The sequence below is a fragment of the Mustela nigripes genome, chromosome 4, assembly GCF_022355385.1.
Source record: "Mustela nigripes isolate SB6536 chromosome 4, MUSNIG.SB6536, whole genome shotgun sequence".
Taxonomy (NCBI): domain Eukaryota; kingdom Metazoa; phylum Chordata; class Mammalia; order Carnivora; family Mustelidae; genus Mustela; species Mustela nigripes.
Window position 1 is genome coordinate 118,853,217 of NC_081560.1, and position 24,450 is coordinate 118,877,666.

Sequence of the window (24,450 nt, forward strand, 5' to 3'; positions counted from 1 at the left end):
TTTATTTATTTATTTGACCGACAGAGATCACAAGTAGGCAGAGAGGCGGGCAGAGAGAGAGAGGAGGAAGCAGGCTCTCCGCTGAGCAGAGAGCCCGATGCGGGACTCGATCCCAGGACCCTGAGACCATGACCTGAGCCGAAGGCAGCGGCCTAACCCACTGAGCCACCCAGGTGCCCCCTCTGGTGCAGTTTTTAATTTGGATTTAGTTCAATTACTCTATTTTTTCTTTGTTGCCTGGACTTTTAATACGGTCAGAGAATTTGTTGCCAAACCCAATGCCATGAAGCTTTACCCTGTATATTCCTCTAATGTTTTTTTTTTAGCTCACAAGTCACTTCTCTCTCTTTTTTTTTTTAAAGATTTTATTTATTTACTTGACAGAGAGAGATCACAAGCAGGCAGTGAGGCAGGCAGAGAGAGAGGAAGGGAAGCAGGCTCCCTGCTGAGCAGAGAGCCCGATGCGGGACTCGATCCCAGAACCCTGAGATCATGACCTGAGCCGAAGGCAGCGGCTCAACCCACTGAGCCACCCAGGCACCCCACAAGCCACCTCTCTTAAACATGAATCTTATATGTGCCCCAAGGGTAGGCTGTCATGGCTGTTATTCTTCTGGAGTATCATTTGGCCTGGTGGGGTGGGGGTTTGAGGTGCAGAGGGAGAAGGTGAAAGAGAATCTCAAACAGGCTCCTTGTTGAGCATAGAGCCTGATGCGTGGCTCAGTCTCACAACCCTGAGATCATGACCTGAGCCAAATTCAAGAGTTGGACACTTCACTGGCTAAGTCACTGGCGGGGGTGCTGTGTGTCCACTCTTCTGGAACATCTTAAACTTCTTCCACACATACTTTACACCTGTTCACTCCTCCCACAGTGCCTGGCACATAGGAGCTACTAAAGTGATGATAGCTGAATGAACGAATGAGTGAGAGGAATGAGGTTGGGGCAGGGAGATCCTGAGTGGCTAAGAACGTGGTCTTAGCCGGACCTGGATTCAAATCTGGGATTTGTCACTTAATAGTTGTATGACCCTGAGCAAGCAATGTAACTGCTCTGTGTTCTGGTTTTCCCACCTTTACAATAATGGAAGTGCCGCAGTAACCTACATCCTAGGATGACTTGTGCCATGAAAGTGGAAAAATTTTATCATAGTGATAAACTTAGGCCAGAGTGTGTTCCCAAACATGTTAATTCCACAAGATGGTTGGCCAAAAAGAGACCCATGGTCCAAAAATTTGGTAAAGGAGCCATCCTACATTTCCCTTTGGAGACTTTCAAAGCACATTAGAAGGTTAAGGACTCTGATAAGTTCTGCAATGAGAAAAGAATCTGTTTAATTGTCCTGAATCTTGTATTTATGGATTTATTTGACCATGGACCCCTTTTATCAGTAGCATCTACTAAGTGTCCACAGAATTAATGTTCTGAAGAACTGGCTTTGGAAAATGCTCATTTGGACATTGCTTGACCTGTCTCAGTATCGTAGTTCCTACAGGAGAAAAAAGCAATGACATCTAAATCCCATGGTATAAAACTGATACTGCAAAGTACTGACAAGATGAGCAGCAATAATTATCCCCCTCCATCTCCCTCTGTTCCTTTCCCTTCCTCACCCAAATGAGTTTCCTGGAATTAATTCTCATCTTCCTATTTACGTAGCTGAAGTAACAATCATACTCCATTCAACCAGTGGTTCTCAAATGGGGGAAAATTTGCCCTCCAGAGTAAATGTCTGGAGACATTTTTGGCTATTACATCTTGGGGGTTATTACTGGCATCTAAAGGGTAGAGGTATGGGATAGAGTTAAAATTCCTATAATGCCTAGGACAGAACCCCACGACCAAGGATTATCTGGCCTAAAATATTAAGAGCACTGAGGCTGAGAAACCCTGACTTCGATATAGTTCTGTCTATACATTCCTCAACACAGTAAATATTTATTGAGCATCTACTATGACCCAGGCCCAGAGACTGGGGCCGAGGAGATGACAGAAGCCAAAGAACCCTCATGGGATTTAGAGTTTAGTGAAGGAAGTTGTGTGTTAATTAAGTAATCACACAGATAACTGTAGAGTTATGATGTCAATAAATGTTTTAGGACCATGTGTCCCTTTTTCTCTCATCCTAGGGCTGGTCTATGGTTTTTGTAGTTTACATGCAATTAGAAGAATGCTAAAAGAAAGTTATTCTGTTTAAAGTCACAGGAAGTCATCTGTAGCCCAAGTGTTTATAAAGTACAACTCAAAAACTTCATCTTCTCTGCTATGTCCTACCTGGTTTAATATTGTTGAATTCTTTCTCAATCATCTCTTCAGAGGTAGACAGCATCAGGTTTCTCACGTACAGGATTTTCACGGAAGACATCGTGTCCTCGTCCACCTCCACCTCGGGCTCCGCCCAGTCTACTGCGATAGGATGTCCCCATAACTGAATTCTTCCTGTTCAAAAGGATCACAAGTATGATTAGTTATGCAGAAATCAGGACATCATCATCTCCTTTCACTGAGATGACCTTTTAAATGCAACCGATGTTTTGAGGTCTTGGTGGAGTATGAAGACTGATATTCAAGAGGTGATGACTGATTTTAGGAAACCTTTCAAATAGAGGGAAGAGGTGGTAGAAGGGATTCTCTGTGGCAGACGCCTTATCATAATGATGGAGCATAAAGGGAACTAGGATGTGGTTTGAAATGCAACAGAAATGAGGCAGCAATGGGAAGGTTTGGGTTCTCCAGCTCCAGCTCTCACAGAGGGAGGAAAATAGTCGTTGAAAGGGAGGTGGCAGGAGGGGAGAAAGGGCAAAGTGGATTTAGGGCTCTGACATAGAGTCTGACTTCACGAAGCATTAAAAAAGTCAGTAGGAAGTATGTCTGCTGCTGTTGGGATCTGCGTGACCAGTGGCCACCACCAAGCTACAAACTGATGTGTGGGCAAGAGTGACTGGGGACACAGGGTCCCCTTGTATGTTCTCTGTCCCTTACATTCATCAGGGCTCTCATCAGCTCTGTCCCCTCCTCTTTCCCTGATGGCACATGGACAACTTGGGAATCTGCAGAAAAACATTTCACCGTGTTCAAGAAGACAGAGCAATGGGAGGGTCTGTGATGAGAAACTGAACTCTTTGTGATGACTACGTCTATTCTTGGATTCCTGAAGTTGCAATGTCTTGTGCATCTTGCCCCATAGAATGTATTTTCCATTCGCTACCTTGGTTCCTGCTCACAGTCACTCCGTGGGGGGAGGCGGATCAACTTAATTTCTAAATTTGGAAATTCTGTGTGTTTTTTGTGAGTCGCTTTGGAAGAGCTTTAAGAAAGACCCAACCTGAGTCCCACTTATAGGTGTGCTGGACCCAATCCCCTTCCACTTGCTGTGAGTCTGCTACATTTTCAGAGAACACTGTTATAGCCCATTGGCGCCTTCTCGGTCTGGGACTGCAGGAGGCCATCGGCCAGCCGGAAGGTCTGTAGAGGCTGCGGTGGATGGAATTGGAGGAGGTATGGTAAACAGTGATCTCCTTCAACATCCCCATGGAAGCCGGGGCTGCTGAGGGATTTGGGAACATAGGCTTTGAAGTTCAAGTTCAAACGTCAGATCACACTCCTGACTACGAAGTCATCTTTCCAAAAACTGATCTCATCTACAAAATGGGGATAATGGAAGTAGTACCTAGTGTCGTGGAAATAAAAGATGGTGCATGTAAGGGACCTAATCACTTTCCAGGGATGCACTCTCCCTTGATCGTTTTGGGGTTTTTGGTCTTTCCTTGTGGCATAGTTTCTTCAGAGTTACTCTTTGGGTGAAGTAGATCGTATTTTTTGTTGTTGTTATTTTTTGGTTTTTGTTTTTTAAGCATTTCCTTTGAAAGGGAGCAATGCCCATTGTAGTAAAGGCTCCCGTTTACTCCTCCAGGCGTTCTTACCAACCTCCCCTCGGGTGATGGCTAGTATCCTTAGTCGATGGAGTTAGCAGTGAATGACAACACGGGCCACACAACAAAATCACCTAGAAAACTTAAAACAGCAGGGCCCCAGAGAGGCCGATTCAGGTGATCAGAGGTTGATTTGGTTTCTGGTATTGTTTCAGAACCTCCTCATTCGCATCTGCAGCCCACAGCAGACAGCCGCCGACTTAGATCTCGGGTTCTCGAACTTGGGTCTCCGCAGCATGGCATCCTGGGAGCTCGTTACCAATGCAGATGAGCGGGTGCAGGTCCAGACCCAGAGCCGGGAACTGCGGGGCGGGGCCGCGCTGGCTGCACTCTCACGAGCCCTCCAGGTGACGCCCGCGCTGGCTGATGGTGGAGCCATGGTGAGATCTTGACTCGCCCCATCCTTACCACGCTCTGCTTGCCTCGGAGGCGGACGCCGGGACCGGGGCTGTGGGACACACACCCCTCTGGAAGGACGCGGGGCCGGGAGGCTGTGGCCACTGTTGGCAGGGAGGTAAGTGACTGGGCCCCACACGTCCCACTCATTAGACAGCGGTTGTCTCTGTCTCCAAGTCTGGGTGGGTTAAGAAGGAAAAGCTGCTTGCGGCTCTTACCGTGGTTGCTAAAGATCCCTGCTTTCCAACCAGGCTCTCCAGAGAACTGCCAGTGACCCAAATCCTTTGCTGCTGTTGAATCTACAGTGAGGGAACAGGCTGTCCCAGTGCTTCGTCGGTCTTGCTCGCGGGGTGCAGCAGGAACGAGCAGTCGGCTCTGGCTGGAGGACACGCGGCTGGTCCACAGCCAGGACGCCCCGAGACTCCCGCGCAGACCAAGAAACTCAGCCGAGTGTCCCTCCAGGGGGATTGGAGGGGGCTGCCTCGGTCTTCACGAAGGGGTGCAGTGGCCGGGGAGACCAAGGGGGCCTGTATGCTGGTGGTTCCTGCAGGCACCATCTCTAAGGAAAAGTCAGGGCCTCGGGGGCAGGCATAACCAAGTTCCAGAGAATTCCTGAGGGCTGGCTGCCCCGTCCTGGTGGGACTAGTCCACTTGGTTCAAGTGGGGAGAAACTCTTTGGTGGGTCAGTACGCGGTTTTCTTGGAAGAGGGGAAGCCAAGCGAAAGTTCTGGTTCTCTAGGGACGCTGATTAGCCCCTGAAAGCTATCTTTCTCCCATATTGTACCCTCTCTCACCGCTAGCCTCCCTGACCCCCCCAAATATGGCACGTATCTGGTTGCACCGGTCATGGGGAGAAACGATTAGAGGGAGCTGGGCAGCGGCAGCTCAGCTGGGGCTTTGAATGCTGTAGGGCGGTGGAAGAGGGGAGGCTGCTGGTCATTCTCAGGGTGGGGGGGTACAATTTTCAGAATAAAGGAGACACCTATCAGCATGGCATTGTCTAGAACACAGGGGACTTGGTCCTGCTGGAAAGAAGGCTTTTGTGGGGAAATGGAAGGTAGCCAGTATGTGTGGAAAGAACTGGAGCCTTGAGTAACAGGCTCAATTTTTCCCTCTGTCTCCACTGCCCCAAGCCAGCAGGTGATTATTGTTGAGCCGATGAGTGAACAGGACCATTCAGCTCCCCTCCCCCCTGCCCAACACAGAGAGATCCAAGTCCTATTATGCCAGAATCGTCAAAAGGATGACCTGGAATTTCGGGAACACTGATCTGGGGGGGATGTTTGGCGAGGAAGAGGCAGAGAGTGGGGTAATCCAAAAGAGAGCAGAGTTGGGAGAATAATCTGGAGTTTTTAAAAACAGTCTCAGTTTGGGAATAGATGTTTTTTGATTCCAGTGATAGTCTGAGATCAGGATGGATCCCAGGGACTTTTTCATAGCAGAACCGTTGAAGAGGAACGAGTTGGTGAGGATACCAAAGATTAAGTTCAGGTCAACGAGGGGCTAAGGACACCTCAGGAGGAGCACTGGGGGTTTTCTGTGCCTGCGTGGCACAGGGCTTGACCACTGGGTGGTAGCAGAGTAGGGAAGGGAAGTGTCGACCTGAAAAATCCCCATCTGGGGCCTGGATTTGGCCACATTGGGGGTGATCTCTTTTCACTTGAGCTGCCTTCATGAAAATAGTAATAAAAACATCTTCCCTGAGGCACCTGGGTGGCTCAGGTGGTTGAGCTTCTGACTCTTGATTTAGGCTCAGGTCATGATCTCAGGGTCCTGAGATCAAGCTTCACATTGGGCTTCATGCTCAGCGGGGAGTCTGGTTGGGATTCTCTACCTCCCCCTCTGCCCCTGCCCCCCCCAAATAAATAAATCTTAAAAAATAAATCTTTCTACAGATCAGAAGTCATCTTCCAATTCTGAAAACTTCTAGAGGGCTCACCCTCTCAATGGGTTAAATTTTCTTTTATATTGAAGTACAGCTCATCCACCTGTTACACTAGACTCAGGGGCATAACCTAACGATTGGCCCACGGGGCATTATGCTGTGCTCACCAGTGTCGCTCCCGTCTGCCACTGTACGATGCTATTACAATATCATTAATGATCTCCCCGCGTTGTACCTTTCATCCCTGCGACTTCCTCATTCATGGTTTGTTTGTGAGCTTGTGTACAGAGATGATATAAATCTAGGTGCTGTTGGTTTTGTCTTTCATTCTGGTGGCTCTCCCATTGGGTTCAAGAAAAGAATGGATATCAATGTCACCACTCTGTCATTCTTGAAATCCTCTTATGTTAATATTGATTCATCCTAATACCTTTCTTTGTCTAAGTTTTAGTGAATATTTAAGAATGAGCAGAGGATTTTCAACAATTTCCCAAATTTGACCAGGGCCTTGGTGTGGAGTCCTTAAAACTCAGGGATTGAAGGGCATTGCCCAAATGGGACCCACATTGTGGTGTAGTTGGAGTGCTATTCTATTCCCCCCAAATTAGAGAATATTAGACACTAGGCAGTCCTAATAGGAGTTCATGTTCCTTAGCTGTCGTCGGGATCATGGGTCACTCTACATCATAATGGACAATCTACTCTGTTCCTAGAAGCCTCATAACAACGTCTGTGCAGAAAAACAGTGGATATATTCTTCAACCCTTCATCACAGGCTTAGTGCATGAATGTTAGCCTCCGTGCCTATGTTCCAGAACCCAATCTGCAGAACCTGCCAGGAGCTGAGCTACTGTGACCTAGATGAGAAGGGGAAGGGGTTTAAAGTGGCCCAAAGCAAAGCCCAAGAGCAACCACACAACACCCAGCCTCTGTCTCCTTTTCTCAGGCACATGGCAGCCTGGGGCAGGCAGGTAGCACAGTGGGGGGGGGGGGTCTCCTCTTTGAGAAGGGGGTGCTTACCTGGCAGCAACTTCCTTCGTGCCATGGCAGCTGTCCGATGACTCTCGTACTCCACAAAGGCGAAGCCTCGGTTTCTGGTTTTGTCGGCAGCGCTCGGGTACACGATCACGTCGACAACTCCTTCGGTGACCTTTTTCATCTCTGCTAAGATTTCTTCTCTCTTCTTGGTCTTCGGGATTCCCCCCACAAACAATCGGCAGTTGTCCACACTGGCGCACACCCCTAAGAGACGCCCATTTCTGCAAACAAATAAAGGGGGGTGGGGTAAGACATTCTTTCTGCTTGGCAAGAAATCCTTGTGTGATTGAGGCTTAAGAGAGAGGTTGTAAAACTTTTGACTCTGGACCTGATCTGGCTTGTGGATGTGGGATGTTTGGTCTTCCCGGTGTTTCCTCACCACCAGGAACAATCCCCCCACCCCAAGGCGCATGCACCTTGCCCCTGTCACTCACACAGTCCCCCCCAACCCTTGGCCACATGTGGCTGTGAGGTCGTGAGCCCACTGCTCCCTTTCCTTCCCAGCCAAGTAGGGAAGCGATTCTGACATGACTGCTCTTAGAAATTGTCCCTTATGCTGAACACACTTTCACATACTCTCTTACTTGACCTGCCCAGGGAAGATGGGCAGAGCAGGTGCTGTTTCCATTTTATAGATGAAGAAATTGAGACCCTGAGAAACTGAATGACTTGCTTAAGGTTTTGTGGATTTTAAGGGAAGAAATTGGCCTCCACACTCTCAGTTCATTCCTGGTTCTGCTGCCCAGGGTTGCTGATGAACAAGTTGATGTCTGCCTTCCCTGGGAGAGGGCAGATCGGGCTTTTCTGGGGGATGTTTGGGAAAATGTATCAAAAATCTTTTGTACATAATTTTGGGGCAAATAGTGCCTCTTCTGGGAGAGCATCTTTAGGAAAGGAATGAACCAACATTTTTGTATCAGGATATTCACTGCTATTATTTAAAATAGTCCCCAGAAGCGCCTGGGTGGCTCAATGTGTTAAGCCTCTGCTTTCAGCTCAGGTCATGATCTCAGTGTCCTAGGATCGAGTTCTGCATCCCGTTCTCTCTCTGCCTGCCTCTCTGCCTAATTGTGACCTCTCTCTCTGTCAAATAAATAAATAAAATCTTAAAAAAAATAGTCCCCAGATTGGAAATAACCAAAATATCCCACCATCCAGGACCAGTTAAATGCAGCTTGGCTGAGATGATACTGACCCTGGGACTGAGTCTTTCTGCCTTGTGCACTGTAGTATCTCTGTCACCCCTGGGTTCTTGTGCTCTCAATCCAATAGCCACCCGTTAGGTCAGCTAAATATGCCTCTTCATCTTTCTAAATATTCCCTGGGGTGGATGCTACCGTTCCTGGCTGAGAGTCACTGATACTAAAAACCTGGGAATTTACACCACAGAATTCTCGATAGTCATTTCAACATGGTAATGCAGAAGAATATTCATTGGTTAAAAAACCAGTTCGTCCTAGGGTACTAGCTTAAAAAACAAAGACTTCAGGATAAGTATATGAGGACACCATTTTGATGACCACTGTACGGAAAATCTAGAAAGATACTAAAAAGCAAAACACCAGCACAGTGACTATCTTGGGGCAATGGGATTGGGGAGGAGTGGCTTGAATTTTTATCGCCTTTTTTTTTTTTTTTCTGTTGTGTGACTTTCATAATAGCACAAACTTATTAAAGTGGTTAAAATGGGTAAAGTTTCTTTCACAGAAATTACTCGCATGTCTTAGAGAGAAGTACTCAGCCAGGCGAGTAGAAGGCTGCTCTGATTTCTTGGAACTAGTGGCGTTCAGTGGGGCGGCGGGCACGCTCCCCAGGACTGGCCCCTGTCCTGCTTGTCCTCCATGGTTTGCTGGAGAACTGAGGGCCGCCTAGCAGACCTGTTACAGATCCCTTATAGTCTGGTGACTGTCGCCTGAGGAATGTGCTTTTCCTTGTGAGTAGGGAAGGGTACATAAAATCCTCTTTTAGGGATTTTTTTTTTTTTTAAAGAAACCCCTCTATTCCAAAACATTATTTCTTTAGAAATTCTATTATTTTTGATGGAGGGCTGGTTGTGTATCCTTTACCAGCAGGTGGAGCCTGGTGTCTCCTGTCCTATTTTTAAATCTGTGTGATTCGTCAGGCACTTTCCCAGAACTGCTTGGGGACAAGAAGCCATTCCCTCACACGCTGAGGGCCCGGCTCCGGTGTCTCCAGAAGCCAGGCGTTTAGATAAAACTCAGTGAATATTTGATGATGAGGAGGACGAGAAGACAACTATGGGTCTTTTCCGGATAAGAACGTTATCTATCCTCTGAGAAATAGTGGTTAAAGCCAGTTGAAGATTATCGTCTTCTCTGCAGGCCAGGTTCTGTCTAGCAGGACTGATCTAGGACGGAGTGGAAGTAGGAGAGCTTGGCTCTGGGTTATCTATTTTGCTATTACTTCATATCCTATTTATCCCACACCTTGATTTTTAAAGTACTGCTCTGTTCTGCTCTGCCTCCCCCGCCCCACCTTGTTTCTGGCTTCCAGCCTGGTCTTTGACTGGAACGTGGCCACCAGCTTGCTCTTTCCAAATGCTTTGTGACATTTCCCCTCCCCCTCTTCCCGCTCCTCCTCCCGCCCTCCCCCTTAATCATCAGCAAACACTCCTAGACACCGTGAGCTTTGCCTGCATTATCTGTTTATTTTTCATACTACCCCCATGAGATAAGTATATCTTTCTCTCCTTTATAGATGAAGACACTGACATTCGCAGAGCCTACTCTTACCTATCAGAGACTGGCATGGATTGATTGTGCTCCTTTTCCACACCCTATCTGTTCTCAGAAAGCGTTGACAGGCCCCAGTGTGTAACAAAGTGTCGAGTACACACAGCAAACTGGGCTGATTCCCTGCGAGGCCAAGTCTCCATCCATCTTAACCTAAAAGCCGTTTTGAGAGTAATCCTCTCTCTCCAGATATCTAGGCTCCACCAAGGACCAAGGAATGGGGACACCGCTGATCCCTGAAACCTTGTACGTGTCCTATGAAAAAGCTATATTAAAATAGAGCTTTCTGGAGCCCTTTCCAACAACAGTTTAGTGTCTGTCATCTCCTATGACAGATGCTGAGAAGGTATGATTTAGTAGGTGCTGACGGTCCCAGGATTTGTCCGAAGAAGCCCATGGCTCTGATCCCCTGGTTCCCATGCCAGACAACCCTGCACATACCAGACAGAGTTCTTTTGGATTCGTGGAGGCATGTGTGGGAGAGGAACTTCCTTTATACTCTCCTCCAAAACTCTGTTCCAGGATCCGACCTTGGGACTGAGTAGGTAAGCTACTGTGGTTACTAACCGTGTGCATCTTTCTGTAGCTCAGGGGTTTAAGGAAAATGACCCAGTAACTGTTGGGCTGACAGAATTCTCCGCATAATGCAGGACTTATCTGGGGCCTGTAGGAAGGTGAGAGCCAGTAAACGGTAGGGAGACCCTCTGTACTCACATGGGGATGACATGAATTTTAAGATGCAGAAAGGACGTATATGGCAATTACATCTTAGGATTGCCGACTGTGCTAAGATGTACGAGTTCTATCATTTGTTGACCTATTACCATGTTCCAAACACCAGGACGCCTCTGATGGGAGTGTGAGGAGCCCCACTTGGGGATGAGCGCGCCGAGGCTCGGAGCGGCCGGCGCACAGTGAAACCTGTCTGACCCCAAGGCTGTTGCTTCCCAGCTGCTTCACTGACCTTTCTTCCAGGGGCTCCGTGGCTTCCTTTAAGAAATGACTGAGCACAGTTCCCTCTCTAGCTGGAGGTTTTAGAACTCAGACAATTTCATGACGTTAGCCCTGTTTCTAGTGGATTAAAACCAGCTATTGATAGCACAGGGTCAATTACGCCCCAGAATCCGCCACCAGTCCCATGGTTTGCAATATTACCTGGGTTTGGCAGGCCGTGTGACCTCTCTCCTGGCTCCAGTATCGTATGGACACCTCTCCAACAGCTCCCTCGGAGATGTCTAATGTGACTCTCGAATGTAAATTTCCCCAGACTAAGCTCTTCATGTTTCTGGTGATTCTCCCCGTGTTCCCATCTCAAGGACATTATCTCTTCCACAGACATGGGGACCAACGTCCTTGCCTTCCTCCCTGAATTCTAACCTCGCTCTCACTCCAAATCCAATGTTTAGCCAGTCTTGTCTGTTCAACCTGCGGAACGTATCCCATGTCTGACCCCTCCGGCCACCTGCACCACCAGCCACCGTGCCCCTGCCGTCAGCCCTTGTCTACTAGACTACTCTCCGCTGTGTCTTTCCCTCTGGCTTCCCTCTTTCCCTGCTACAGTCCATTCTTCACCAAACAGCCAGAGTTATGTTTCTAAAAGCATGAATCTAATGAAACATTTTCTCCTCCTTATTAGAAGAAGAGGCAATTTTTGAATCATGGCATATAAGGCTCTCAGAGGGCACTGCCTTCAGCTCTCCTGTTTCTACCTCATTGGCTTTGTCCTCTAACACCTCGAGCTTGTTCTCACTTGGGCGACTTTGCACATGCTGTTTTTATTCTCTAGAATAATCTTCCTCCAGATCAGGCTGTCACAGCCGACTCTTCTTTCAAGTCTCAGGTAAAATTGTACTTTCCTGGAGAGTATCTTCTTAAATACACCAAGTTAGGGTAGCTACCTCCTCAGAGGTGGTTTTATTTTTTCATACCTATTTTTTTTTTGAGTGTAGCTGATACACAATGTGTCCTTAGTTTCACAGTGATTTGACTTCTCTGTATGTCATCCTCTGCTCACCCCTGTATGACACTATTACAGTACCACTGACTACCTTCCATAGGCTGTGCCTTGCATCTCTGTGACTGAGTCATTCCAGAATCAGAAGGTCCAACCTCCTACTCCCCTTCACCCATCTTGCTCACCCTTGTGGTTACCCCCTCTGGACCATCAGGTTGTTTCCTATATTTATCGGTCTGGTTCTGCTTTTTGTTTATTTGCTTTTTTAGAGTCCTTGTATGATTTTCATACTCGTAAAAATATATCCATCTGCTTACTCTGAGGCTAGGAAAAGGCATCTTGATATTTGCAATAGTTTGAACAGTGTCCATCAACATATTCATGATGGATGAATGAATGATGTTTGTTTCTTGGAGCGTTTCACAAACCTTAGTTTGACACCTTATATAATGTTGACATTAAATACATATTGTATCAAATTGGTTTTCACCAAGGAAAAGAAACCTTTTTTATTTTTGATCTGCCTGTGTATTTCATATACTATATTAGATAAGTTTGATGGAAGAAAGATACAGGTGCATTGTCTCTTCACTTTTAATCAGAAGAAGTATCTCTTACCTAATTTCGTAGTTGTTAAGTTGCTTGATTGCATCCTTGGCTTCCTGTTTATTGGAGAAAGTTACAAAGGCATACCCTCTATTGTTGCCATTAAAATCCATCATCATCCTCATTTCATAAATTTTACCAATCTACAAGTAAAAGAGAGAATCCATGTTTGTCCATTTGTACTTTCAAGTGGAAACACACACACACACACACACACACACACACACACACAGAGTTTTCTGAAGCCTCATCTCTGCCATATTCGGCATTTGCATTCTATGTGGAGTGGTTTGAATATTTTCATACTGGGTTCAGATTTGTTATCTGATTCATGGGCAAAGTCAAGTTAAAGAAAACATGTACAAGTGCATTTCAGCTTGACTTAACAGAGTAGGTTTTTGACAGAGCAAATGGCCTTTCATCACACAATTATCTGTGGATTTATCCACCATCCTTGGGACCAGAGGACACATCTGTCATCAGAAGCATGATTTCATGATAGATCTGTCCTTGTCCTCTACCTTGGCCTCTCGAATTTCCATAGTTTTATCTTTACTTGGTCATAATCTATCAGTGACCTGGGACTTTCACTTGGAACCTTGCTAACCGATTTCTTCTGTCTTTCTCCCACCATGACCTCAAGATGTTCAGGGAGGATGTGTTTCGGAGGATGATCTGGGGCTTTCTGTTGCTGTTTTCATCTGTAGGCTGAAGGTAGATGCTAGTTTTACATAATCAGCCCAAGATCAGAAGCTCACAGCAGGAGCCCACTCACTATCCTTCTGACTACAGGTCTTCTGTTTTCTTCCTGCTACCCCAGATGGTCTCCAGCAACCCAGGTTCAGTTAATTTATTCTTGCTGGCCACTGTATAACCAGTGGCCCTAAGAGATAGCACAGGCACATGCAGGGAGAAGAGGTGTCATTAAATGTGTGCTTCTTGGTGGTTGGTTACCCACTGGCTCAGCCTCCCACACAGGCACCCTCCTCACCCCTCCCCATGGTATTCAGTGGTGGACACCTGTCTATCCAGGGCTCATCAGGAAAGAGTTCAAGCATGTTTCATCTGTTTCAGGTGTTTCTCGGTGCTCATTTTCAAGGTCAGGATATAAAATTCTTATAGGATCAAATCCTTATAATTTATGCACATGCCAAATGACATTGTTTGTATAAAATTAGGAGTGGTTCTGAATCAGAGGCTGGGTTATCCAGACACACAATTGATTTTGGCATTTACGGAAAGAAATAGCTAGACTCTAATTTTTCTAAATTTTCCAGGAATGTGGTAGTTGAAACACCACTTGGTAAAACCTTGAAAACAAATTGTAATTTTCTGTTCTCCCTGTACCTTTGGGTTTAGCTACAATATATGACTTGGCATTAAAACTGAGGAAATATGTTCCTTAATTATGTAATGACTTGGAGAGACCCCATTCTTAATCTTGCTGATGCATTAGGGCAGCCAAATGAAACCTGTAGAAGCAAATTTCATTCTGAACCATTACGTATAAGTACACAAAGAGCGTTGGCAAACCTACACATGCTCTTTGGATGTGAAATGGTGCACTTGGGAAAACCATATTCGAATGTCAAGTTGGAGCAATATCTTATTTTGGAGAGATCATTGTAGTAGTATTATAGAGTGATGGCTAACTTGTTGCAAACTCGGTGCACCTATGCAGATCAAGGATCAGAACTTGAAAATGAGCAGCAGCCCTAGTTCAAGCCATCAGGAATAGGAAGGTGACCTCAGGGCATTGACAATAAGGGGACAGCCACTAACAGGAAGGTTTTGAGTTTGTCCATGTTGAGGAATGTCAATCAGAAGAGAAGCCATCCCCGGCCAAGAATGAGCACTTTAACAAAGTGTATAGTATTTTTCCCTTGAGAGATAAGAAAACATGAAATTTGGACTCACTTTTTCACATAATGGTATAAGTTCATCCTCAAAAAGGTCTCGGGGAAGTTTTCCAATAAAAATTTCACAGCCTCTTTCTGGAGGTGCTGCATCCCAGCCCGGTGGAGGGCCGCCATATTTCCTCTGTCCATTTTCCTGCAAATCCCAGGTGGAATATATGAGGCAGAGAAGAAAACAATAAAACCTTTAAGTTCCTCAGTTATTTTCCAAATCAGGATAAGGAACTTATTTATCATTGACAAATTATAGTGAACTGGGCAGAGGATAAAATCAAGGTCTCCTTTATGTGAATTTATGTTTTATTTATTTTTTATTAACATATAATGTATTACTTGCTTCAGGGATACAGGTCTCTGAATCGTCAGGCTTACACACTTCATAGCACTCACCATAGCACATACCCTTCCCAAGGACTATCACCCTGCCATCCTATTCCATCCCACCCCTCCCCAATCCCCAGAAACCCTCAGTTTGTTTCCTGAGATTAAGAGTCTCTTAGGGTTTGTCTCCCTTCCCAGTCCCATCTTGTTTAGTTTTTTCCTTCCCTACCTCCCATGACCCCCCTCACCTGCCTCTCAAATTCATCATATCAGAGAGATCATATGATAATTGTTTTTCTCTAATTGACTTATTGCACTTAGCATAATACCCTCTAGTTCCATCCATGTCATTGCAAATGGCAAGATTTTGTGGGGCTTTTTAAATGACTACATACTATTCTATTGTATCCATATATACACCCCATCTTCTTTATCCATTCATCTGTTGATGGACATCTAGGTTCTTTCCATAGTTTGGCTATTGTGGACATTGCTGCTATAAACATTCGGGTGCACGTGCCCCTTCAGGTCACTACATTTGTATATTTGGGGTAAATACCCGGTAGTGTGAATGCTGCATTATAAAATAGCTCTATTTTCAACTTTTTGAGGAACCGCCATACTGTTTTCCAGAGGGGCCGCACCAGCTTGCATTCCCACCAACAGCATAGGAGGGTTCCCCTTTTTCCACAACCTTGCCAACATCTGTCCTTTCCTGACTTATTAATACCAAGCTCTGTGCTTCAGCACTGGCTTGTGATAAGTGTTGTGAGAACATGTAAAGTGCTGGACAAATTACTTATGATTTTTGTCATTCAGTCTCCACAATGTCTGATCATCAGAGGATCTGACTATACTTTGAATCCAGGGCTCTGCTATAACATGGAGTGTCTGTGGTATGGCAGTGAGGGCTCTGGAGCAGGGCTGCCTGACTCTCTGACTCACTAGCTATGGGGCTTTGGGCAAATGACTTATCTTCTTAGAACCTCAGTATTATCATACATAGAGTGAGGATAATAGTGACTTTTTGATTAAAGGATCTAATACATCAAATATGTCTGGCACTGTTCTAGGCATGAGATATATAGTCAACAGTTATTAATTCTCTCCTTGCCTTCTTGGATTTGGGCTGTCTGATGTGCCAAGCACGTCCATGATAGAAAGTCCTAAATAGAAACATTATGAAGATTAACATTTGAAGAAGTGGACTGGCTGATATTGGGGGTAGCTAGTGAGGGACTTAAATCTGTTTTCAAAGTTGACAATATGGCGAGGGGAGTTTACTGATGTTAGTTCTCTTTGTGGGAAGCAATACTGTTCTCCACCCAAATAGAATACCAACACTTGCTAACACCAACCAACCCTTGCTAACGCCAACCAACCCTTGGTAATATCAACCAACCCTTGGTAAAAACACTTGGCCTTTTATGGGGAAGAGTTTGGTTCTTTTCATTATTAGATATTAAAGACAGCAGTGCTATCTTTATTTTTTCTAGAGGTTAAAGACCTGAAAGCAACTTCAGGAGCTCCAAGTGGAGTATGGGTCAGATGCATTGCTGCTGATTGGCAATAGTGTGCTTTCTGGGTAAAGGTACACTTACTTCCCACGTAGGTATAGCCAGAGCTCTTGGTCATTAGACTTTACTTTGATTTTTGAAGAAAAGTGAATATAAGGGACCAAATACCAGCATTTATTGCTAACTTCTTCAAGTAATACTTTAAGGAGTTTTATACTATAAAATGGTACAAGTTGTTGGAAAAAACTATAATGCAGGAGGCAAAAAACATAGTTATGTATCAGATAAAGAGAAACATTCCTCAGTGTGTCACTCTGCCCATCTATTGAAGTAGTTTCTGTTAAATTTATATGCTTTTCCAAATATTTTCCTATGTGTGTTCTAAAAAGTCATATATCAGTTGTTTAAAGACATTGTTTATATGATAGTTTAAAATCTAAGGTAAAACACTCTAGTTTCACTGTTAAATCTTTATACAAACCAACTTGGGACTTTCTCAATTATTTTATAAGTATTAGCTCAAAGGTTTTTAGGTTATGGTATAAACTATGTCTCTGGTTGCAATCGCTTTTTTTATTCCTAATTTATATAATATTGTTTTAAATTTTTTTAAAAAAGGTGTCAGATGGGTGTTCTACCTTGCCTTGATTATTTTTTGCCTCCAGCAATCGGGTGTTTATTTATTTCACTAATTATTTTAATATTTGCCTCAAGAGTTCTTGTATTTTTTTTTTGTCCCTTATATTGAAGAATCTTCTAGCAGAACTTCTGTAGCACTGAGAATTACTTCTAGAAAAAAAAATGCCTTAAGAATTCTAGAATGAATGAACTCTATCTCAACCAAGACTTTGCTGAAAAATATGAAGTTGACATTTTCAGAGATATATTAAAAGTTACTGATTTTCTAACAAAAACCTATATGACACTTGCTATAGGCTGGACACTGCTATTGTCAGAAGTTAAGGACTACTGCTGTCCCCATTTTACAGAAAACCCTGAAGTCCAGAGAGAGTAAGTACTTTGCTGAGGTCACATGGTTGGGAAGAGGCAAAGCCAGGATTTGACCTCAGGCCGTCTGGTTTTAGAGACCATCAGCTTAATCCCTACATTTTGCCTTGTTATATGGAAGTGTAATCGTTTATAACAGATTCATACCTTTACGTATTCACTTGTGAAAAAAATGATCATGCCAGTAAATGGCAAACACTCTGTCGCATTTAAAATCCTTTCCATTTTCCGATCATTTTATTACACAGATTTTGGAAGGACGGATCTGATAACTGTTGCTTATAAGGAGACATATTTCTATTGCTGGGCTAAAGTTCACTTTTTAAAAGTCCATTTGGTTGCTAATGATCCCTCTGAGGCCATTTTTGTATATATTAAATGTCTAGAGGTCTGTTCAGTGGATTATTAGGATGAACATAGTATAAATTTGGTAGTATATTTAATCTTTAGGTTGAAGAAACCAAACTTTCCTCCCCTAATACCAAAATAGCTATTCCAGAATTTCTGATTTGACAGGCTTTGTCTGATAGTTTGAAAATAGGCAACCAGCAGACTAGCCTTTAAAGTTTTTCTTTCTTGCTACAATTGCTAAAAATATCACCGGACTATTTTGTGCTCGTCACTGTGAATAGGAGGATTCATCTGCTTATGAGCCAAAATGATTGGGCAGGAAAGCTTATTAATTGTCTTTCTACGGTTTCCATAAACACTGGACAAAAATTCCCCAAGAGTATTTTTTTGGGGGATCACAGAGTCTGGCTGGTTCAGAGACGTCACAAAGCTCATGCATGGGGGGATCGCCCTACGCACCAGCCGCTGGACTAGGCACGCACAAGGGGTGATCATCTGTGCTCATTTAAGACAGCGAGGGGCATTAGTCATGGGATTAGAATAGCTGTCCATTACTCAGAAAGGACAGTTGGGAGCTGGATTGCTGGTATTTTGGGCACTGTTTTTATAGTCGAGGAGTTTAAAATAGATAAAGCCCAGTTATAATGGCTCTTTCCCCTCCTGGCTGATATCCTCCTCGTGGGATGCATTCCCCCGGTAGCACAAATGTATTAATAGTTCCGAGAGAAAGAATATAGGTTTTTGCTTTTCATGAGGGAATGTTCATTAAATTCTGGGAACTTGTATTTTTCTAATCAAAGACTTGGAAACTATTGACTTTCTCGTAGCACATAAATAGAAACGTTCAACCATGTAAATTAAAAAGGGAAGACCTAATTCTAACTATAAATCCGTGGGTGTAATTCACATACTGGACACCAAGCCCACCTAGTAACTCAGTTTATATATCAAGAGTATTTGGATGTTCCTCTATCACAGATATTTTAAGCCTTTCATTACAGAATCATAGACTCTAAGAAATGATGTATACCATCTTCTTGACATGAATAAAACCACCCAAACTTCCATAAATGATTGTAAGCAATAAATCTTAGTTTGAGGCCAAATGGACTGAGTTCATTTTGGCCATCTGGCATCTGACCTTTTTATACGTTGGGGAATCTGAGCCAAATTGTGTTTTCCTACAGAGTTAAAAAAGGCCAGATATTTGCTCTTCCAGCTTCTTTTGCTGTTGGGATAGTAATGGTTACAATAAAGTAAAATGGAGTTCTGGTGCAGAAATCATAATGGTGCAAACTTCAGTGTTCAAGACCCCATGGTGCATTTTCTTTTCATTCCGGATTTGTGATGCGGATTCCTAAAACCTTACTTCGTCAAAACTTTGAAAACCTTCCTGAAGGCTTACTCTTTCACTTAATTCTCCAAATCAGAGTTTCTGTAAACAAACATTCTTTTAATAAACTCCTTTTATGCATAATGGAGGACAGTGGACTTCTGTTACATGTAAATAGCAAGAAAAACAAAAACAAAAAAGCCCTCAACAGTTATTCCTAATTGGATCACATACTGTGCTAAGGGCTTTTGACTCTATTAACTCATTTAATATCCTCAACAAACCTATGGGAGTGATGCTATTCATTTTATAGATGAGAAATCCAACACATAGACTGTGTTCAAAGTCACTCAAACTGTAAGTGATGAAGACAAAATTTGAACCCCAAGCTCATGCTTGTAATAATATTTTTCTTTGGATTTTATATTAGCGCAGTATGCTCATTTTACAAACAAGGAAACTGAGACCAGAGATATTATGTGACTTGCTTAAAGTCACATTGATTTAATTTATTGCACAAAACACCAGATTGAACACTCTGATTCTCAGTCTGGTGAATTCTGTGGCTTATATACTGTCCCAAGTCACAGCAGCATTTTTCTCAGGCTCATGATCTTTATAATTCATTGTATTGTGCTCTGCCTACTTTTTAGTTTCACCAAACGTGGAGACCAGATGGTTTGTTTTCTCCTCTAAGTGAGCCCCTTTATAAAAAGAAGGGGATTCATTAATAAACATTTATAGAGTCCATTTTTTTAAAGTTTCCTGAATAGTAATTTCCATTCCTTGAATGATTCTTTGGAAATCCTCTGTAATCCTCTTTTGTGGTTCTCTTTGGTCCTTTGTTTTTTCTTGCCAAGGGGAAGAAATTGTGTACGTTCCCTTACTAAACTGCTTTCAGATGTTCTCCTGCCCATTTTCCAACTGGCTATGTTTATATTTATTTCTGTTCCTATTAGTTCAGGTGCTGGACAACCCAATTGTGCTCAGTGGCATTTGTCACCTTCACAGGCATTGTAGTCACCAGGGCTATGCCCAGGACACTGGTCCTGTGACCAGACCCTTGGAGACTCTTCTTGGAGCTGGTATCAGTGTATCAAGAACAGATTTCAAGACTGTGTCTTTTGAAGTTTGTGACTTAATGCCATATTTCCCCAGTTATGGATTTGTGAGATTGAATAAAATTCTCCATTAGACATTATTTCTATTCTCACCTACAGACCACCTATACATCTCATATGTAGTAGAGTTCAACCCGAATCTCAGAGTACTTAAGTGAGAGGGACCATGAGGGTTCTCCTAGATGTGATTTTACCATTGGTCTGCTTATGAACTTTTGTGTTCCCTGATGCCAATAGACAGTGCTATGGGGAATACTCATCTTGTTAATTCTATGTAAAGATAACGATCCGTCTCTCATTTATTTGCCTTTATATCATAAGATCAGTGAGCTCAGCTTGGTGAAATCTCTTTTAGGCTGAGAAATTTTAGAAAGCAGAGTCTATTTAACTTATGTACTGTGGAACTTGACATTCCTCTTATTAGCTCTATATTTTAGAGTCCTTAAAAAGCATATCCAATAGGCATATCAGGTATTATTTTTCTAAAAATAGAGGAACAATAATAATTATGATGTAAAGGCTGAATAAATAGGATGTTAAAATTTATAGAACTGTGAGACTACGTCTGGAAACTGAGAGGAGAAGCTAAATCATGAACGGAATAGGCAGATATAAATTTAACTTTATCCTCTTATAGCTTAGTGTTTCTGAAAGTACATTGTGTGTGATACTAGGTAGTTTAGAGGCCATTGGTTTATCTGAATAGATATGCATTTTATTGTACATTAGAAAACATGTAATTACCATATATAACCCATGGCTTTTCCGTTTATGTATGTGAGAAAAAGTTTACTTTTAAAATTAACTTGACTAGAAAGAGTTGATTTATTGAATTCTGAACAGTATTATTGGCACATGTTTATGGCAGAAATCACAATGAAAAATACACCCAGCTTTTAACATGGAGGCTTAAGTGGGTAGAAGAAGAATAAATTGGCTCTTAACAATTATTTGTTTCACTCTCCACCGAGCCCTTACATCTTATTTTTTTTTTAAAGTATGATATTTTTCTTCCACAAAAATGACTTTTAGGAAATTAGGAATCATATTTGTTTCACTTTGGAAAGCTAACTACTGAAGCCCTATTGTCCAGCAAAATATTCCTAATAACATCTCAGGTTGTTCACTTTTAGAGGCAGAAATAATTTATGTTATCAAATGATGCATTTAAAATCTGGAATACTTGTCCTTTCACTTAAAGGATTATGTGTGGCAAACTTTTGGAATTCAGCATCTCAATATTTGAAGTGTTTGAAAGCAAACAGGCTTTGATTTGACAGGCTTGATCTCTGCCAAGCAGAGAGCCTGATGTGGGGCTTGATCCCAGGATACTGGGATCATGACTTGAGCCGAAGGCAGAGGCTTAACCTACTGAGCCACCCAGGGGCCCCACAACTAACTTTTCTTATCAGAAAGTTTGAAAAAGAATGCAAAGTACAGTTGATCCTTGAACAACATGGATTTGAACTGCACAGGCCCACTTATATGCCAGTTTTTTACAGGGCTGTAAATATATTTTCTCTTCCCTATGATTTTCTTAACATCTCTCTAGCTTTATTTTAAGAGGACAGTATATAATACAACATACTAAGTATGTGTTAATCAACTGTTAATGTTATCGGTAAGGCTTCCAGTCAACAGTAGCCTACTAGTGATTAAGTTGCTAGGGAGTCAAAAGTCAACAGGCAGAGTTCTGACTGTGTGTGTGGGAAGAGTACCCCAACTCCCACATTGTTCAGGGGTCAGCTGTAGAAAAATCCTTACTCTGAGATAGAGTCATTTAATGCTGTGTCAACACGCCATTCAACATTGTCTCTCCTCTCCACCCTGTGCCTCTGAAACAATGTGAAAAAGAGTCATAACTACTGACCTCATATGCAATTCATGACCGTCCGGCATTGTGATCTCACTGTCCTTGGCCTTGCCTATGTTAGATAGCTATCTTTGAATCTCTTGATAAAGTTTTGGGTTCTGAAGATAACCATTTATTTTTGGTTCCCTGTTAAAAATAGTTATTTGGGTAATACTATTTATTTTGATCAGTAGTAGACAGGTAACAATTTAAGAAATGCCAAAGTTGCCCACAGGCAAAGTCCATAGTCCCAAAGAGCTGTCCCATGTTTCCGCCTATTTAAATCATGATACACCTAGTTTTAAATGGAAAACCCCACGTGCTTCTAGTTAAAGGGAAAACACTCTCAGGCTTAGTTTGCAAAGATTTTCAACCTTCAGTTGAAGATCTCCTATATAATCAATTCTCTATTACTCTATTTTAGGAGAAATTCATGGCTGTTTGAATATAGCTTTAGGGCTCCATTTCCATTTCTTGGGATCCTGAAGTTCCCATCACCTGTCAGGCATGCAGCCATACGTTTTGCACAAAAAGATTCACAGAGCTTCCTTCCTTTGGAGTCTTCCACTCTGTGCTTTGGCATTTCTGGCTAGTGAAAGCAAAGGCTTCTTGGGAGTTTTTAAAGCTGGTCTGTGGGTGGCTGGGGTGATAAGCTTAGGGAAACACATGTCTGTGATGATCTACAGGCCCCATCCTGTTCTCATGCTCAGTCTACCTATTTAAAGAATTAGTATTAACACACTTGGTGAATGACTTAAGTCGTTGGATAGCAGGGACATGAACAGGTGGTACGAGGCAATGGAAGAAAAAGTAGGACCCAGGAGCTATCTTTTACCATGAAGTCAAATTCCTATTTTTGTCCCTAGGATTTTTGTGTGGCGATTGGAAAAGAATGTCCGTGCCACAGTGTTCTTCCATCTGCTTCTCCCTGTGCTCCCTGTGCTCATCCATCACCAGACGGAACTGGTTGTAAATACAGGAATCCTAAGTGGCTTATTTTCATTGCATTATTCATAAGAAAAACAGTGCAACTTAAGCAGTACCCAAGTAAAATTAGTGGAGGACATTCTACAAAACCAGAGAGAGGAACGGGGTTAATTTGGGGCACCCTGAGAAAGATGGTATCCTAATCCCCTATATGCCAATCTAGCACCAGCCTTTCTGCCTCCTGACTTGTACATATTTGTTGAGGAGATGAGCACATGGGAATTAAAATACATGGTTGTATTGGAATTCCACATAAGAGAATGGGCGCAGCAAGCCAAGTTTGAGGGGTGGGAATGAAGCCGCATTTTGTTTGTAGGCTGGGGGACCTGTTCCCAGGAACCCAGTCATGGCTGATTAATAGGGATAGGGAAGGGCTTGTCTGACCCAATCTTACTGGGTCTGTGGAATTAAGGCACACTAACGTCTTTGCTGTTCAAGTGCTATGGGAACGGATGCTCCTATGTCTCCAGCTCCTTCCAAGGTTCTTTTTTTGTGTTCACCCTCCAAGTTCCAGCTGTAGTGTCCCCTGGCTTGAAGAGTTCCCTGTTCTGCTCTGTCACACTGCCCAGTTTATGATATTCATGGCACTTACCATGATCGGTAATTTTTTTGGTTTCTTTACTTGATTATTTTCTGCCTCCCCTTGAAGATAACTTAACCTTCATGAAGGCAGGAACCCTAGCCCTCTTTGTGGAGTTAACAAATGAATGGATGAGTGAATTAGGCTCCGGTGGGAGCAGGCAGGAGGTAGTAAGACCAAGAGGGTGTGCCTGCTCCTATTAAGCGAGTTTAAACACTCATTTATGCAATGCGGAATTTTCTTTAAAACCTGTGAATTCGCTTCTCAAAGTATTAGAATAAACATTAGAGTTGAAGTCAGCAAATTTTTCTGGAAAGGGTCAGGTAGTTAATATTTTTGGCTTTTTAAAAAACAACTCTTGAAAAATCTAGAAATCTAAAAAATCTAAAAAATGACAAAAACAGGCGGTAGCCAAAGTTGAGTCTCAGCTGGCTGACCTCTGGCTCCTGTGTTTGCTGAATTGTGGAAGGCTGGGGTTTGTTTTCTGACTGCAAAATGAAAAGGTTAGACAATAATAATATTAAGCAAATTTCAAACACTACAAAGATTTGATAGACCAGCCTAATGAATCCAGAGAACTATACTACACCTTTAATAGTGAGGTTTTCTCCATGAAAATTTCCCAATTTGTTGATCGCTGACTGAGTGCTGCCTAGAACATTTTTTCACTTCATGAGAATTTTTTTTCCCTTATCATAAAAATAGTCCATACTCATTATAGAAAGTTTGGGAAAAAAGAGCATCAAGCAAGAAAAACTTAACTCTAATCAGAGATTACATTTTATTATTTTCCCAGTATTTGTACTGTGCGTAAAGAATTTCTCAGAACATTTTTTAGAAGCTGTATACAGCTCTGCATTCTCATTTTTAGGCCAACATTCATGCTTGGACATTGCTCCA

At 43.0% G+C, this 24,450-nt stretch overlaps 1 protein-coding gene across 2 annotated transcripts in view; it reads right to left on the minus strand.

The window, feature by feature from the left end:
• Window positions 1-24,450, minus strand: part of A1CF (APOBEC1 complementation factor) — a 79,013-nt gene that overhangs the window by 23,310 nt on the left and 31,253 nt on the right. For both annotated transcript variants that reach the window (XM_059397426.1, XM_059397425.1), the window contains exons 3-6: window positions 14,482-14,616; window positions 12,577-12,707; window positions 7,234-7,472; window positions 2,275-2,439 (exon numbers count right to left, since the gene is read on the minus strand). In XM_059397426.1, the coding sequence (XP_059253409.1) occupies window positions 2,275-2,439; window positions 7,234-7,472; window positions 12,577-12,707; window positions 14,482-14,616 (670 nt within the window). The remainder of the gene's footprint in view (window positions 1-2,274; window positions 2,440-7,233; window positions 7,473-12,576; window positions 12,708-14,481; window positions 14,617-24,450) is intronic.